This window comes from Mauremys reevesii, linkage group 4, assembly GCF_016161935.1.
Source record: "Mauremys reevesii isolate NIE-2019 linkage group 4, ASM1616193v1, whole genome shotgun sequence".
NCBI lineage: Eukaryota > Metazoa > Chordata > Testudines > Geoemydidae > Mauremys > Mauremys reevesii.
The window spans coordinates 64,398,078-64,411,121 of record NC_052626.1 but is presented as its reverse complement, the minus strand read 5'-3'; the positions used below and the strand labels follow the sequence as shown (position 1 = coordinate 64,411,121).

At 44.1% G+C, this 13,044-nt stretch overlaps 1 protein-coding gene across 17 annotated transcripts in view; it reads right to left on the bottom strand.

The window, feature by feature from the left end:
• Positions 1-32: 32 nt before the first annotated feature.
• The window catches only part of DPF3 (double PHD fingers 3), a 246,937-nt gene continuing 233,925 nt past the window's right edge, over positions 33-13,044 (bottom strand). For 15 of the 17 annotated variants that reach the window (XM_039535057.1, XM_039535062.1, XM_039535064.1 and 12 more), the window contains 3 exons: positions 12,159-12,271; positions 10,921-11,002; positions 33-3,477 (listed from right to left, as the gene is read on the bottom strand). In XM_039535057.1, coding sequence (XP_039390991.1) covers positions 3,407-3,477; positions 10,921-11,002; positions 12,159-12,271 — 266 coding nt within the window. In that variant the 3' untranslated portion in view covers positions 33-3,406. Of the gene's footprint in view, positions 3,478-10,920; positions 11,003-12,158; positions 12,272-13,044 lie in introns of those variants that run through there. The other 2 variants (XR_005597648.1, XR_005597650.1) reach the window with 2 other exon arrangements.

Genomic DNA, 13,044 nt, shown 5'->3' with positions numbered 1-13,044 from the left:
TTTAATTTGTCAAGGTCATTTTAAATTTTAATCCTGTCCTCCAAAGTGCTTGCAACCCCTCCCAGCTTGGTGTCATCCATAGATTTTACAAGATTTTCTCCACTCCATTATCTCAGACATTAATGAAAATATTGAGTAGTACCAGACTCAGGACAGAACACCACTAGATATACCCCTCCCTCAGTTTGACAGTGAACATTGATAACTACTCTTTGATTACTGTCTTTCAGCCAGTTGTGCATCCACTTTATAGTTATTTACTATAGACCACATTTCCCTAATTCGCCTATGAGAATGTCATGATTATGCTGGGTTTCGAAAATTGCCTTATTGTGGATTGTTCCTTTAAATAAGTGCACAGCAAAGGAGTAGCAGAAGGAAATGTGTCCAATGGTTAGAAAAGCTGACTGGGAATCAGGGTTCAGGAGTTCTATTCCCCAGTTTTTCACTGTATGACTATGGGCAAGACATGGTATAATTTTTCTGTGCCTCTGTAAAATGGGTACAGCACTATTTATATAATGGGTATTGTGTAGATTAAATAATTAATGTTTTAAAGCACTTTGAAGTTGTCCAGCTCTATGTACATGCTAAGAATTATTACTGAGTGGAATGTACCTGCCTATTGCCTAAGAATAAGGCTGTGAATCAGGGAGATATAAGTTGCAGGAACATCTTAATGTCAGAGAGGTGAAGGCTTTGGATCTATCAGGCTGCTAGAAGTTAACTGGAACTGTCTGTGCACATAGATATGTGAGAGTAAAGCCTGAATGAATGAAATGTAACTGGACCATGACAAGAAAGTTACTATTAATTTGAACTCATACATTTGGATTCCTGACTGTAGCTAACTAACTCTGCCTTGGTAGATTGGATATGGGATACAGAGGCTGTAAAACAATCAGTTCTTGTTAATGCTTTGAGTAGAGGGACACAGGTACAGCTGATAGGCCAACTGAGGCTCCTGGAGTCCTAGGATATGGGCCGCTGCTGCAGTTTCCTGAAAGTGCAGGGTGGAGATGACACAGCTAAACCCTTGTAAGTTTTCATGAGGATTTAACTGAAACAGGCAAATATGAAAGTCATGGCAATTTATTTTGATTAACAAATGTATGCAAATATGTGTGCAAATAAGTTGTGGCCATCCAGCTCCTGACAAGCTGCCAGTGCAGCTTTCTGTACCAAAAGGTTTGGGCACCTCTAGCGTCTTGTATCCTACTCAGTCTCTAGTTATGGATCCAGCATATCTGCTGGGGGAAGCCAAGCTGGCAATGTGCATGGGAGCGTTGGAGAAATGTGACAGACTCCCTTAGCTCTTCCTAAGGGGATTCTTACAGACGGGAGGGAGCTGAAAAGAAAGGCAACGGCCGCTCAGAGACTTGGATGAGACAATGGGGAAGAATAGTTTGAAGTGCTTCAGTGTGTTGCCCAATGAGGTTGAAAGAAAGTTGCTCATCTAAAGTTTTTAAATGGTTTTGTTTTAACAGTATGTCAATCATCTTATTGTAGCTGTGTGGACACAAATCCTATTTAGTGGTCTAGGATTGGATAATGTAGGCCTGTAGTAGAAATTTAAGCTCCTATCTTCCCCTCCCAATGCATGACACGGAGAGACGATTTTTGCACATTTTTCAACTGACACTATCTAGTAGTTTGGGGACATTAAATTTGGGCATTGTCCCCTACTAATGGATGAAATTAATCCCAGGGGAAGACAATAGAGCTGCATGAGGGGTAGATTTGGTGCAATAGGGGTAGAAATAAAGTGCTCAGGTACCACCTTGGAATTTAAAGAAAACAGTTTTTGTGGGATTGAAACAATTCTAGGGCAGTTTTGTGAACTCACACACAACTGCACTGTGTGCGAGTCCGCGAGAACAAGACTGAGAAACTGACCAGACTGGTTTCTGTGTCCAAGCTGAAAGAAGTGAAAAAGCTAAACAAACCACATAAAAAATGAAAAGTAAATTAAATTTATACAGTTCATTTAAATGTAATAGTCTGAGGTGTTATTAGTAACACAGGGAAGGACCTTTTTTAAACTAAATTCCATTTATTTTGACAATGTCAATTTAAATCCTCAGGGTGAATAATTTGGCAGAGAGACTTCAATTAATATGTATATCCCAAATGCAATCTTAGTGTCTTTACCACCTTGCATAGGCATCCTGAGTCACTCATGCTGCTTGGGTTTCATCAACCTATATTACATTCCTCCTCTCATGCAAGCTTTTAAATCTGTTTATAAACAGATTTTATACGTCACACCCAAGATAGGACAATTCTTGTATACTTGGTAGAATCAGGAGTAGCATATTTGCAACCTTAAAAATCATATTTTTAAAAAATAGTCCTTACATGTTTGACCCCTTAGATTACTGAAATGGAGAAGATTGTTAAAAAAAAATACTTATTCTGTATTGATGCTTTTGTTTTGTTGTTGTTCACTTTTCTCCATTTCACTTAGTTTGGACAGTGACAATACAGTGAATTACAGTGACGCTTCCTGGTTCTGATACGTGCTACACAGCAGGGGACTGTTTAAATAAAGGAAAGCTATTTTTATTTAAATTTTAAAACCACCATGACAATCTTTCTTTTCAGGTTCTGTAAACCATTACTCTTCACCTCTTTTTAAATAAAAAACAGGCTTTTGGATCTGAACTATATAACAGCGCCACCTTAAGATAGTCTCCCTGAACATTAAAAAAAGCTGGAGTAGGTGTCTCTGAGTCTCTATATATATTCTATTTTTCTTTCATTTACACTAAAATCAAATTTCTAATATCAGTAAAATCAAAGGGTTTAATGATTCAGCAAAGAAACTGTCACCCAAGGAATTTTAGATCAGTTCCTGTCTCAGTGGCAATATGCTCATGTTATTCATGACTCAGGAAGAACAGCACTATCACAACCTTCAAAGCCTCTCTAGATCTACATAGTGTTGCAGTAAAGCAGTTTTCAGTCAAGCTTGTGAGGAGTAACGCTTCTCAATATCCCAACCAAAGCATCTCATCAGTAGTGCTTTGGGAACTATGTTGCTATTTCTTTCTTTACGAAGAAGACCAAACAAAAAAGCACAAAATTGACTCCTTGGTATCAGTATAACAATTTCCCCCTTAACATAATGCATGTGAGTCTATTACAATACAGCATCAACCATGCACAGCAGTGAAGAGATTCCATTTGGAGCATTAAAAGGAGAACATGTTTCTTCTACTAAAACCCAGGAGGTACTATATTAGTGAAATCTTACTCTTTGACAATAAATACCATTGTTATCTCTTCTTATACTTGAGTGTCCATTCTCTTCGACGTGTGTGTGTGTGTCTTTGTGTTCTGGATGGGAAATGTGCGCTGATAACACAACTCCAGGACCAAATTGCATCTTGATCCCTGGAGCTCCTTAGGCTTGAAAGCCAAAAGCTGATGCTCTCTCTCTGAGTAGTTCCCGGCACAAATGACAACTCCAGCTCCCTGTAAATCAATGAACAATCAATCAATCTCACACGCACAGTATTAACTCTGAATACTGAGATTGTATGCTAGGGATGGTTTCAATGGGACTGAAGGTATCTCCCCCAACTGGAATTTCCAATGTATTCCTGAAGCAAGTACAGCGTTGCTCCTTTCCAGTTGGTGTTGTTCACTTAGAGTCAGACTAGCCCCAGAAGTTACTGGTCAGTTGTGATGTGCAGCCTCACAATACTTTTTGCCATTTGATAACTTAATCCCGGCACTTCCCAATTAAACAGAAATCTTGGCTATTCAATTTCCAAAAAGTTTCTCCCTATCAGTTTGGTTTCCTCTTTAGTAAAATTTTAAAAAACATAAAACTCCTGTGGTCTTACACATCATAGCTACATAGTTGATTCATAATTATTCTTATCTCAGCCCTGGTGGACATTCCAGTACACTCCATTAGAATCATTCTGTAGGCCTCTTGTCAATTTCTATTGGGCTCTGTTGATTTTAATTGGAGGCCAACTAACCTCAAGAACTAGTAGATCAATGGGCCAGTTCTTCTGTTTCAAAGTCAACTAACAAATCAGAACCAGCAGAAACACTTTCATGTGCCATTTCTTCCAAGGACATAACTATGTACTGAATATAATAAAGATCTGAAAATGTCCCCCTTTCCAAGGTACAGATGGTCTGAACAGCACTGAAAACTACTCTAAATAGTTTTTGGCTAGTCTAAATATGTCAAGGAGGCACTGCACATGCTGCCTGAACACAACAAGAAGATGGAGTCTCACTGGCCATTATGACTCCATGTTAAATGACATTGTATGTGGATTAACAAAAACAAAACCATTCCCATCAAACATTAGAGACAGGCCTAAACCATAAGACTATCCCTAATTAGGGCATTTATAAACTCTACAGGGGAAGAAAAGGAGAGATTCCTTACCTCTTCAGTAACTGGAGTTCTTCAAGATGTTTTGACCCTATGGGTGCACCATGTGTGCGCGTGCACACCCATGCGCCTTTTGTCAGAGATTTTTCACCAACAGCATCCACGGGTCTGTGCCTGCACCCTACACATCTTCACGCTCCAGATGGAGAATATATAGGGAGGAGCAGACCTGCCATTGCTCCAATTTCTTCTCAACCCCAAAGTTCAAAGGCAAGGACTCTGAAGCAGAGAGGAAAGGGAGGGCAGAGTGGAGTATCCCTAGGGACATAATATATCAAAGAACTCCAGTTACTGAACAGGTAAGAAACCTCTCCTCCTTCGAGTTATTGTTCCTATGGGGGCTCCATGTTAGGTGACTCCCAAACAGTACCTCAGGTACGGAGAAGGGTACTGAGATACAAGTTCAGAACAGGTTGGCGCACGGTCTCACTAAAGGCTGCAGCTGATCTAGAGGTGTGAACGACAGCATAATGCTGGGAAAAGGTGTGCTCCAATGACCAGATGGCAGCTTTGCAAATGTCTGGAATCATTTGTTCTTAAGTGGGGTTATACAGGTGGATTTCACCCTAGTGGAATGAGTCAGTTGGTGTACCTACATAGATGGTGTACCCCAAAAGCTTCGTAACATGCTAAGATACATCCTAAGACCCATTTAGATAGTCTTTGGGTGAAAAGAGGAGCTCCTTTCATTCTCTCTGAAATGGAGACAAGTCTAGGAGAGGATTTGAAGGGTTTAGTCTTGTTGAGATAGAAAGCAAAGGCTCTTTTCACATCTATAGTTTTGAGACTGGTCTCTTCCCTTGAAGCATGAGGATTGGGGTAAAAAAGAGCAGTAGCTGAACGACCTGGTTGATGTGAAAGTCTGATGAGACTTCAGATAAGAAGCAAGCATGAGGACAAAGTCACCTTGCCTCAGTAGAATGCAGTATGTGGTGGATCAGCCATAAGAGCTCCCAATTCACTTATTCTTCTGGCTGAAGCAATGGCCACGAGGAATGCAGGTTTTTGCAGCAGGGAATAACTCCCCATATGCTCAAAGGGGGTTTCTCAAGGCATTGAGAACTAAATTAAGGTTCCAAAGTGGAGTAGACTGCCCTATGTGAGGAAAGAGGTTGGCCAATCCCTTCAGGAATCTTGTAGTGGCAGGTTGCACAAAAAGTGACACCCCTTCAACTGGCTGGTAAAAGGCTGTAATGGCAGCCGGGTGAACTTTAATAGAGCTGAATGATAAGCCTACTTTTTTTTAATTTAGGAGGTAGTCACATATGATAGAGAGGTAAGACTCAGAGGGGGAGAATGACACCTGTGCACCAAAGCCAGAAATGCTTCCACTTTTGCAGATAGGTGTTGCCAACCAAGCCATGTTCAGTCAGGCCCAATGGTTGAAATGAGAGTTCAGCCTACTGTTTAACCCTGGGTCCAGGGTGGGCAAAGACCAGAAACGAGCCAAGGTCGGTACCAGGACAGAAGTTGAATGCCAGAGCTAGAGGGTAAACTAGAGATGTAGGCCAGGGGCGGAGCAGGGATCAAAGCCAGAAGCTAATGGGGAATGGGCTGGAGCAAAAGCAGGAGCAGGGACTGGAACAAGGCAAGCACAGTTGCAGATATGATATGCACTTAGCAGCTGCTGATCTGCTGGGAGGCCAGTTTTATAAGCAGAGCTGCTAAACCAGCTGCCAATGAGGAGCTGTGGCTACTGTGTCAGTTCCAAGGCAGTGAAGCTGGGCTCATTGATTGCAGTGAAGTTAGTCAGGGTGCAGGTCAGCATCTGGTCCCTCACAGTAGGTTTTCCTCAGGACAGGCTTCCTCCTATTCAGCAGCACAGACTGCAGCTCAAGAGAACAATCCTGTTCTAAGCCCAAGAGCCATTGAGGAGCCAAGCCCAGAGGTGTAATAAGGGGAGATTGGGATGGGAACTCTATTTGTCTCAACCATTTTGGAGCTAAGAGGATAACCACTGCTTTCTGCTGTTTCAGCCTGTTCAGGACTCTGAAGAGCAATGGTGTTGATAAGTGTATAGCAGAATCTGAGGCTAAGGGCTGAAGAAGGACTCTTCCAGGGAGTTGTGACCAAGTCCTCCCCTCAGGCAGAGGTGATAGCATTTTGTATTGGAGTCACAAAGAGGTCTATCACTGAAGAACCCTAGGTGAGAAAGATCTTCTGAAAGATAGTATTGCTCAGTTCTTATTTGTGATCCTGGCAGAAATGTCTGCTCAGTGTTGAAATGTGATCCTGGCAGAAATGTCTGCAAAGGTGTTCTGCAGACCTGGTAGATGGGCTGAGATGTCAATTTGGTGGGTGAGACACCAGTTCCAGAGCTTTATTTCCTCTGCACCTCTGTGGGATGTTGCGCCTCCTTGGTGGTTGACGTAGTACATCGTCGCTCTGTTGTCTGTCATGCCTCTTACGGAGTGACCCTGGATCCTGAGTAGGAAGTGAAGGGATATGTATTGGACTGCCCTGAGCGCAATAATGTTGATGTACAGCAACAATTCCTGGGGGCCCATTTGCCCTGTGCTGTGGAGTCCTGAAAGTGAGATCCCCAACCTCGCATGGATGCAACTATGAAGATGATCCTTGTGGTAGATGAATCCTTGTGGAAGATGAATGCAAAAAAGTAAAACCTTCTTCTGTTGAATTTGGGAGGAACCAATTAAATTCCCCCAGTGATAGGAGGGATTGAGCTTCCTGCTTCAAGAGACTCTGATGAGAAGGGTTCTTGAAAAGGGACAGGGAGAAGGGGGAAGGAGTTGAATGGGATGGTGTATCCTAATGAAATTATTTCCAGTATCCATCTGTTTGATGAGCTCCCTGGAAGGTGTGAAATGGGAGAGAGAATTCCCATAAGTGGATGGAGGACAGAATGTTACAGCGTAGGATTCATACAGCGTGGTGATTCATGACTGTCAATCAATAGGCCAAAATGGCCAGTTGGATGAAGTTGGTGACTAGGAGGCAGCAATAGAATACTGCTTGTGGAAGGTGAAATACTGAACTGGGCGAGACTGTTGGACTGTCTGTGACTTGTTATATTTTTGTTGCTGTTGTTGCAGGGATGTAAATGCCCAAGGATTGCAGGGTCTTTGTGAGAGTTCAGGGACTCATCTGTCTGATTGCTGAAGGGCTTGGGCCCTTCCAAGGGAAAATCTTCTAATGTATTCTACACTTCTCTAGGACGACCAGAGGATTGCAGCCATGAACCTCGACACATAAATATAACTGAAGACATAAAGTGAAAGGCTGTGCCAGCCACACTGAGTAAGGCTTACAAGGATGCTTTGGCAATTGTCTCTTCTTCTGAAATAAGGGCTTGAAATTGGTCCTTCTGCTCCTGTGGCAGATGGTCAATAAAATATTTAATGTAATTGGTGGAGTTGTACTTCACCAACAAGGCATCCCTGAACTGTAGTGCAGCTGAAGAATAACTCTTGCATCCAAGAAGGTCCAGGTGTTTGAGCTCATTATCATGAGGAGTAGATCTCAACCAGCGCTGCCTGTTCCTTTCACTGATTGTGTTGACCACCAGGGAGGTGGGATGGGAAAAAAAGGTATTCGGAGTCCTTGAACAGTTTTTTGTCAACCGTCTTCCATGTAGGTGAGATGATAGCAGATGTCTGCCATATGTTACACACTGGAGAGAACAGGGCATCATTAACAGACAGAGATATTTTGCCATGAGACATGGTATAGAGCAGGGTGACCAACCTGTGGCTCTGGAGCCACATGCGGCTCTTCAGACGTTAATATGCGGCTCCTTGTGTAGGCACCGACTCTGGGGCTGGAGCTACAGGCACCAACTTTCCAATGTGCTGGGGGGTGCTCACTGCTCAACCCCTGATTCTGCCACAGGCCCTTCCCCCACTCCACCCCTTCCCATCCCCTCCCCTGAGCCTGCTATGCCCTTGCTCTTCCCCCTCTGAGTCTCCTGCATGCCATGAAACAGCTGATCAGGAGGTGCGGGAAGGGAGGGGGAGGCGCTGATCAGCGGAGCTGCTGGTGGGCGGGAGCCGCTGGGAGTAGGTGGGGAGCTGATGTGGGGCTACTGATGTACTACTGTGGCTCTTTGGCAATGTACATTAGTAAATTCTTGCTCCTTCTGAGGCTCAGGTTGGCCACCCCTGGTATAGAGAATATCCATAAGGAAGTGCTGGGGCTTCTGTATTTCCTGGAAGGGAATTTGTAAAGTTTTGGCCACCCTTGACAAGATTTATGATCATCCATATTGAATGGTGAAGGGAGCAAAATGGTTTCATCTGGAGATTAAGAAGATTTATTGGAGAGAGGTGCCTCCTCTTCAGCTCTTAGTTCTTAGTCCTTTGAGGAGCAGGAACCTGGGGGACAGGCTCCCTGGATTCTGGTGGCTGCTCCTCTTGACAGGCCCTTTTACATAAGAACACTCTGTCAAATTGGTCATCATAGGGGACCCAGGGTTCCATAAAGCCCAATGTTAGAGGGCATATGGGAAAGGAACAGGATCCCAGGCGTGTTCCTGCCAGAGTGGGTGGGATAGATGATGACTAGTTTTTAAAGTCTTATTGTCAGGACACACCACTGGGGTGGGAGGTTGGAATAGGAAGGTAGTCAAATCTTAGATAGAGATGCCTGATCCTGAAGATTTGTCATCCACTGTCTCCAACAGAGGGGCTAGAAGAGTCAGTACTGGAGGTCGAGTAGGTATTGGCATCTGAGTCGATACCGGTGCCCAAGTTTTTGTGTGAGGGAGATGCAGTACCGGTTGGTATATTTGTATTGGCAGAAAGGCCCTCAGCCTCTCAGGAGAGGAGATTCAAGCCTCTGTCACCCCATGGTCCTCATGGGAGAGGAATGAGGTCAGTACCAGCATTCCAGGGCAGTACTCCTGCTCAGGTGAATCAAGCAGTACAGAGACAGTACAGATGGGCGGTCTGCACACTCCTTGTGTCTGTGGCCCTCAGAGGGTACCAGAGCTGGGGTCGATGGAGGTTTCTTTGAAGAATCCCTGTGCTTGGAGGACTCTGAAGGTACCGAGGCTGGTGCCAAGCAAGGTTGTTTGCCAAGATATTTTTCAGTACATAGCATGCTGGAGTTCTTTTTCAGTGATACTGGGTCCTCAGTATTGATGGAAGCAGGAATCTCAGCAGTACCTTAGACTCTGGTCTCTGGAACAGGACCATTTAGACTCCTTGTCAGGAGACCAAGATCTCTTCTTCTTTCAATGCTTCAGGGCCTCTGGAGTTACCCCTTGGTTTTTGCTAAACAGAGCTAGAGCCAAAGAAATCACCAGAACAATCTGAGAAGATGAAGCCAATGTATGGGGGGCGGGGGAGAGAGGGCAATGGGATCCTGTAGGTCTCAGGGAGCACTCCATAAGGAGCAGTTTCATTCTATCCTCTCTCAGTTTCCTTGATCTGCTCTTGAATCCAGAGCAGACCTTGCACTTCAACGGGACATGGGACTCTCTAAGACTGGGGGCAGCCAGAATGCCCACTACTGACTGGCAGGTCTGGCAGGGTTTGGATCCCAGGATTTGGGTCAGAGCCCACAGAAGTGAGGCCATAAGTGAGGAAAGGCTGAGGGTGGTGGAGGCTATAACCATGGCCAACAAAAAGGGGAACAGAACCCCTCCCCTCAAAGGCACAAACTTGTGAAGGAGAAAATGAAACAGTACTAAAAATAAAAGGAAAAAAAAGAAAATAAAAGAAATGGAGAATGGATAGTTAAAAGGTTAATCTAGTGGACACACCACAATGCTCAGTCTCTAGCCACAAGCAGTTGAGAAGGAACTGGAATGGGAATAGGTCTGCCCTTCCTATGTATCTTTGGTCTGAAGCACAAAGATGAGTAGCATGCAGGAGGACCTGCAGACACTGCTGACAAAAAAAAACCTCTGATTGATAATGTGGCACACCTGTAGGGACAATAACTCGGAGAAGAACATAAAATTCAGGTAAGAAGTGTCCAACTATGAACTTCTCTAGTGAACCAAACCTAGCGGATTTCCCAAATCTTGTGAGTCACTTAAAACACAGGAGAGCTGTTCTCTCATTTACCAGGTTTTCACAAGGAAATGCCACTGAGATTGCTTTCTCCCTTGAAATGCAGCATAGGTCAGGAAGGACAGCCTACTTCCCACATTTCTCCAACATGGAGTATTGTAAACTTCCCATATTTGAGAGGTAGATTAATGTTAAACAGGGCCCAGACCCACCAGATTATCAGCCCTCATCCCCACTAGACAGGAGACTTCTAGCTCAGGCTTCCCCCAGTACAGAATCTCCAGCTCTTTCAAATGGTCTCTTGTTTTCCTTCAGGACTGGGTCATTGATCTGCCTCACTGGTAGCCAACTGTCAGCAATCAGATGTGCACTACAAAGCTACCTGACATTTTGCCTCTGCCTCATTGCTCTGAGTCTGGTTCCCAATTCCTTCACCCATCTTGCCCAAGGCCACCTTCTGAATTTCCTTCCTCCTCCCCATGGGCCGTGCTGTGGCTCTCAATGTAGACTTCCAGAACATGTTACCTTCTGGAGGTTCAGATACTGGTGGGTTTAAGCAATACATATGATAGCCACGGTCGCAGTCATCACAGAAGAGCAGCTGGTCCTGAAGCAGAATTGTTGGCGGGGGGAGGAGGGGGAAGCAAGAGAGAGAGAGAGACAGAGAGAATGTTGATTAGTCTATTGCTGAGGTGGGAACACAAGCATATGTAAATCAGTACTGCACACATCTGAACACAGCTTTAACAATAAGCACATAGGGAACATGAATGGATTTACAAAATCTCACAGTTCTGCTTCCAGGGTCAACCACCACACTCTCCTCACTTTGCCACAATGACCCCTTCTGGCCACATCTGAATTGAACAAGACAGCTTGAGTTTCTAACTGATAAATCTCCTTTTGAGCTGGGGGAATCCACCAGCAAGATCAGATAAATGGAGCGACATTTACCCCCAGACCACACCTATATATGAGATTGGATTTCCCACTTCATTATACCCTCATAGACTTTAAGGCCACAATGGACCCATCATGCTCATCTAGTTTGACCTCCTGCACATTGCAAGCCACAGAATCTCATAATAGGCCACTCCTATAATAGACCCTATGGTGGGGCGGCTGCCCCACCCCCATGCAAGAGGGGCATAGAGTAGACCAGAGTGGCTGCGCAGGCCGGCAGCCAGTCAGAGAAGGGCCTACTGAGAGCCAATCAGGGCCTGCTTGACGTTTATCTTGCTACGGAGCAAAGGAAATAGACTAGATTATCAATAAAAAGTCCTTTCCAACCCCAATGTTTCCATGGCTTTGGGTTTTATCATAAAGATTGAAGTTCACATGAGCTTCATATTGGGTGACATGGGAGATTAGTAATAGGAGATAGACACGCCATCTCTAGACCACCACCTATTCAAATCCAGCCCAGATCACAGCTGTTCAATGACCTATGTGACATTGGGTTTGTGGCTTCAGTCCAGTTTCTATGGGACAAGTGTCCAAATCACAAATACTATCATCTAAAATGGCCTTATATGGCACCCATGATAATCTCAGGAGAGACAAATGATTAAATGAGTTACTGTGACGGACTAGAGAGGTTCTTTCCAAGTCAGGGCTCAGGTATACTGAAGGAGCAATGGAGGAGTGACCCATCGCTGCTGCCAGTGTTTTACAGTTTTGTAGTGAAACAGAGGCATTCTAAGGCAGTCATTGCAGTTTCCTTCACCAGCACTAATTTACATTTAAAAAAAAAAACAACTCACATCATTTTCAGAGGTCCCGCAAAGGCTGCAGGATTTGCACTCAATGCATTGCCACTTATAGGTTTTTACAGCCTCCGTCATGTTTGTGGTGAATTGCAGGCAGGTAGGGTGTCCTGGAGAAAATTGGAGAGGAATGTCATTATTACTGTTTACCTTTTTAAAGACTTGTTATTAAATTGGGGGACAAAATGCACATGGACATGGACTGATCACAACATGGGCTGCAACTAGCGGATACTGAAGAGGAAAGCAGGCATTAACCCTTTCGCTGCTGGGCACAAAAAAAATCAGAGTAATCCCTGCCCAATTCCCCATTGGCAAAGCAGTAATTTGCTCAGAGCTCTTAAAAACATTTTTAAAAGAAAGTGAGAAAAGGAAAGAAAACAGAAGCTCCCACTTCCAGAGGGAACTCATCCATCTTAATAGGAATGGAATTATGTTTTAACTGGCAGTTAATTCAGCCTGATTGAAGGACTTGGTTGCAATGAGATTTTATTCCTCTTTTCAAAGCTTCCCTTCCCACTGTCCAAAGATTTACAAATAAAAAAGTGATTCTGTAAACTTTGCTTGAGTGGGAGCAGCAGGGTATGGAAAGCAAGGGATAGCATGAAGGGAGTGGGTTTTTTTAAGAGCTCTTTGCTACTCAAGTTGGTTGGCACAGAAGAAACCAAATTGCATAGCTAACCCTCCAGGTTGAAAAAAAAAAAAGCCACCAACTCCCGCAAACGAACTAACCAAAAGGAATAAATAAGGGAAAGCTAGCAAAACAGTCACATCTATTTGGGAAGAACAAATTGCCAGAGTGACAACCCTCTCCCCTACATGCGTGTCGACTCCAGCTTTGTGAAACAGCAGTACCACGGTAGCGGGGTCAGCAATGGGCTTT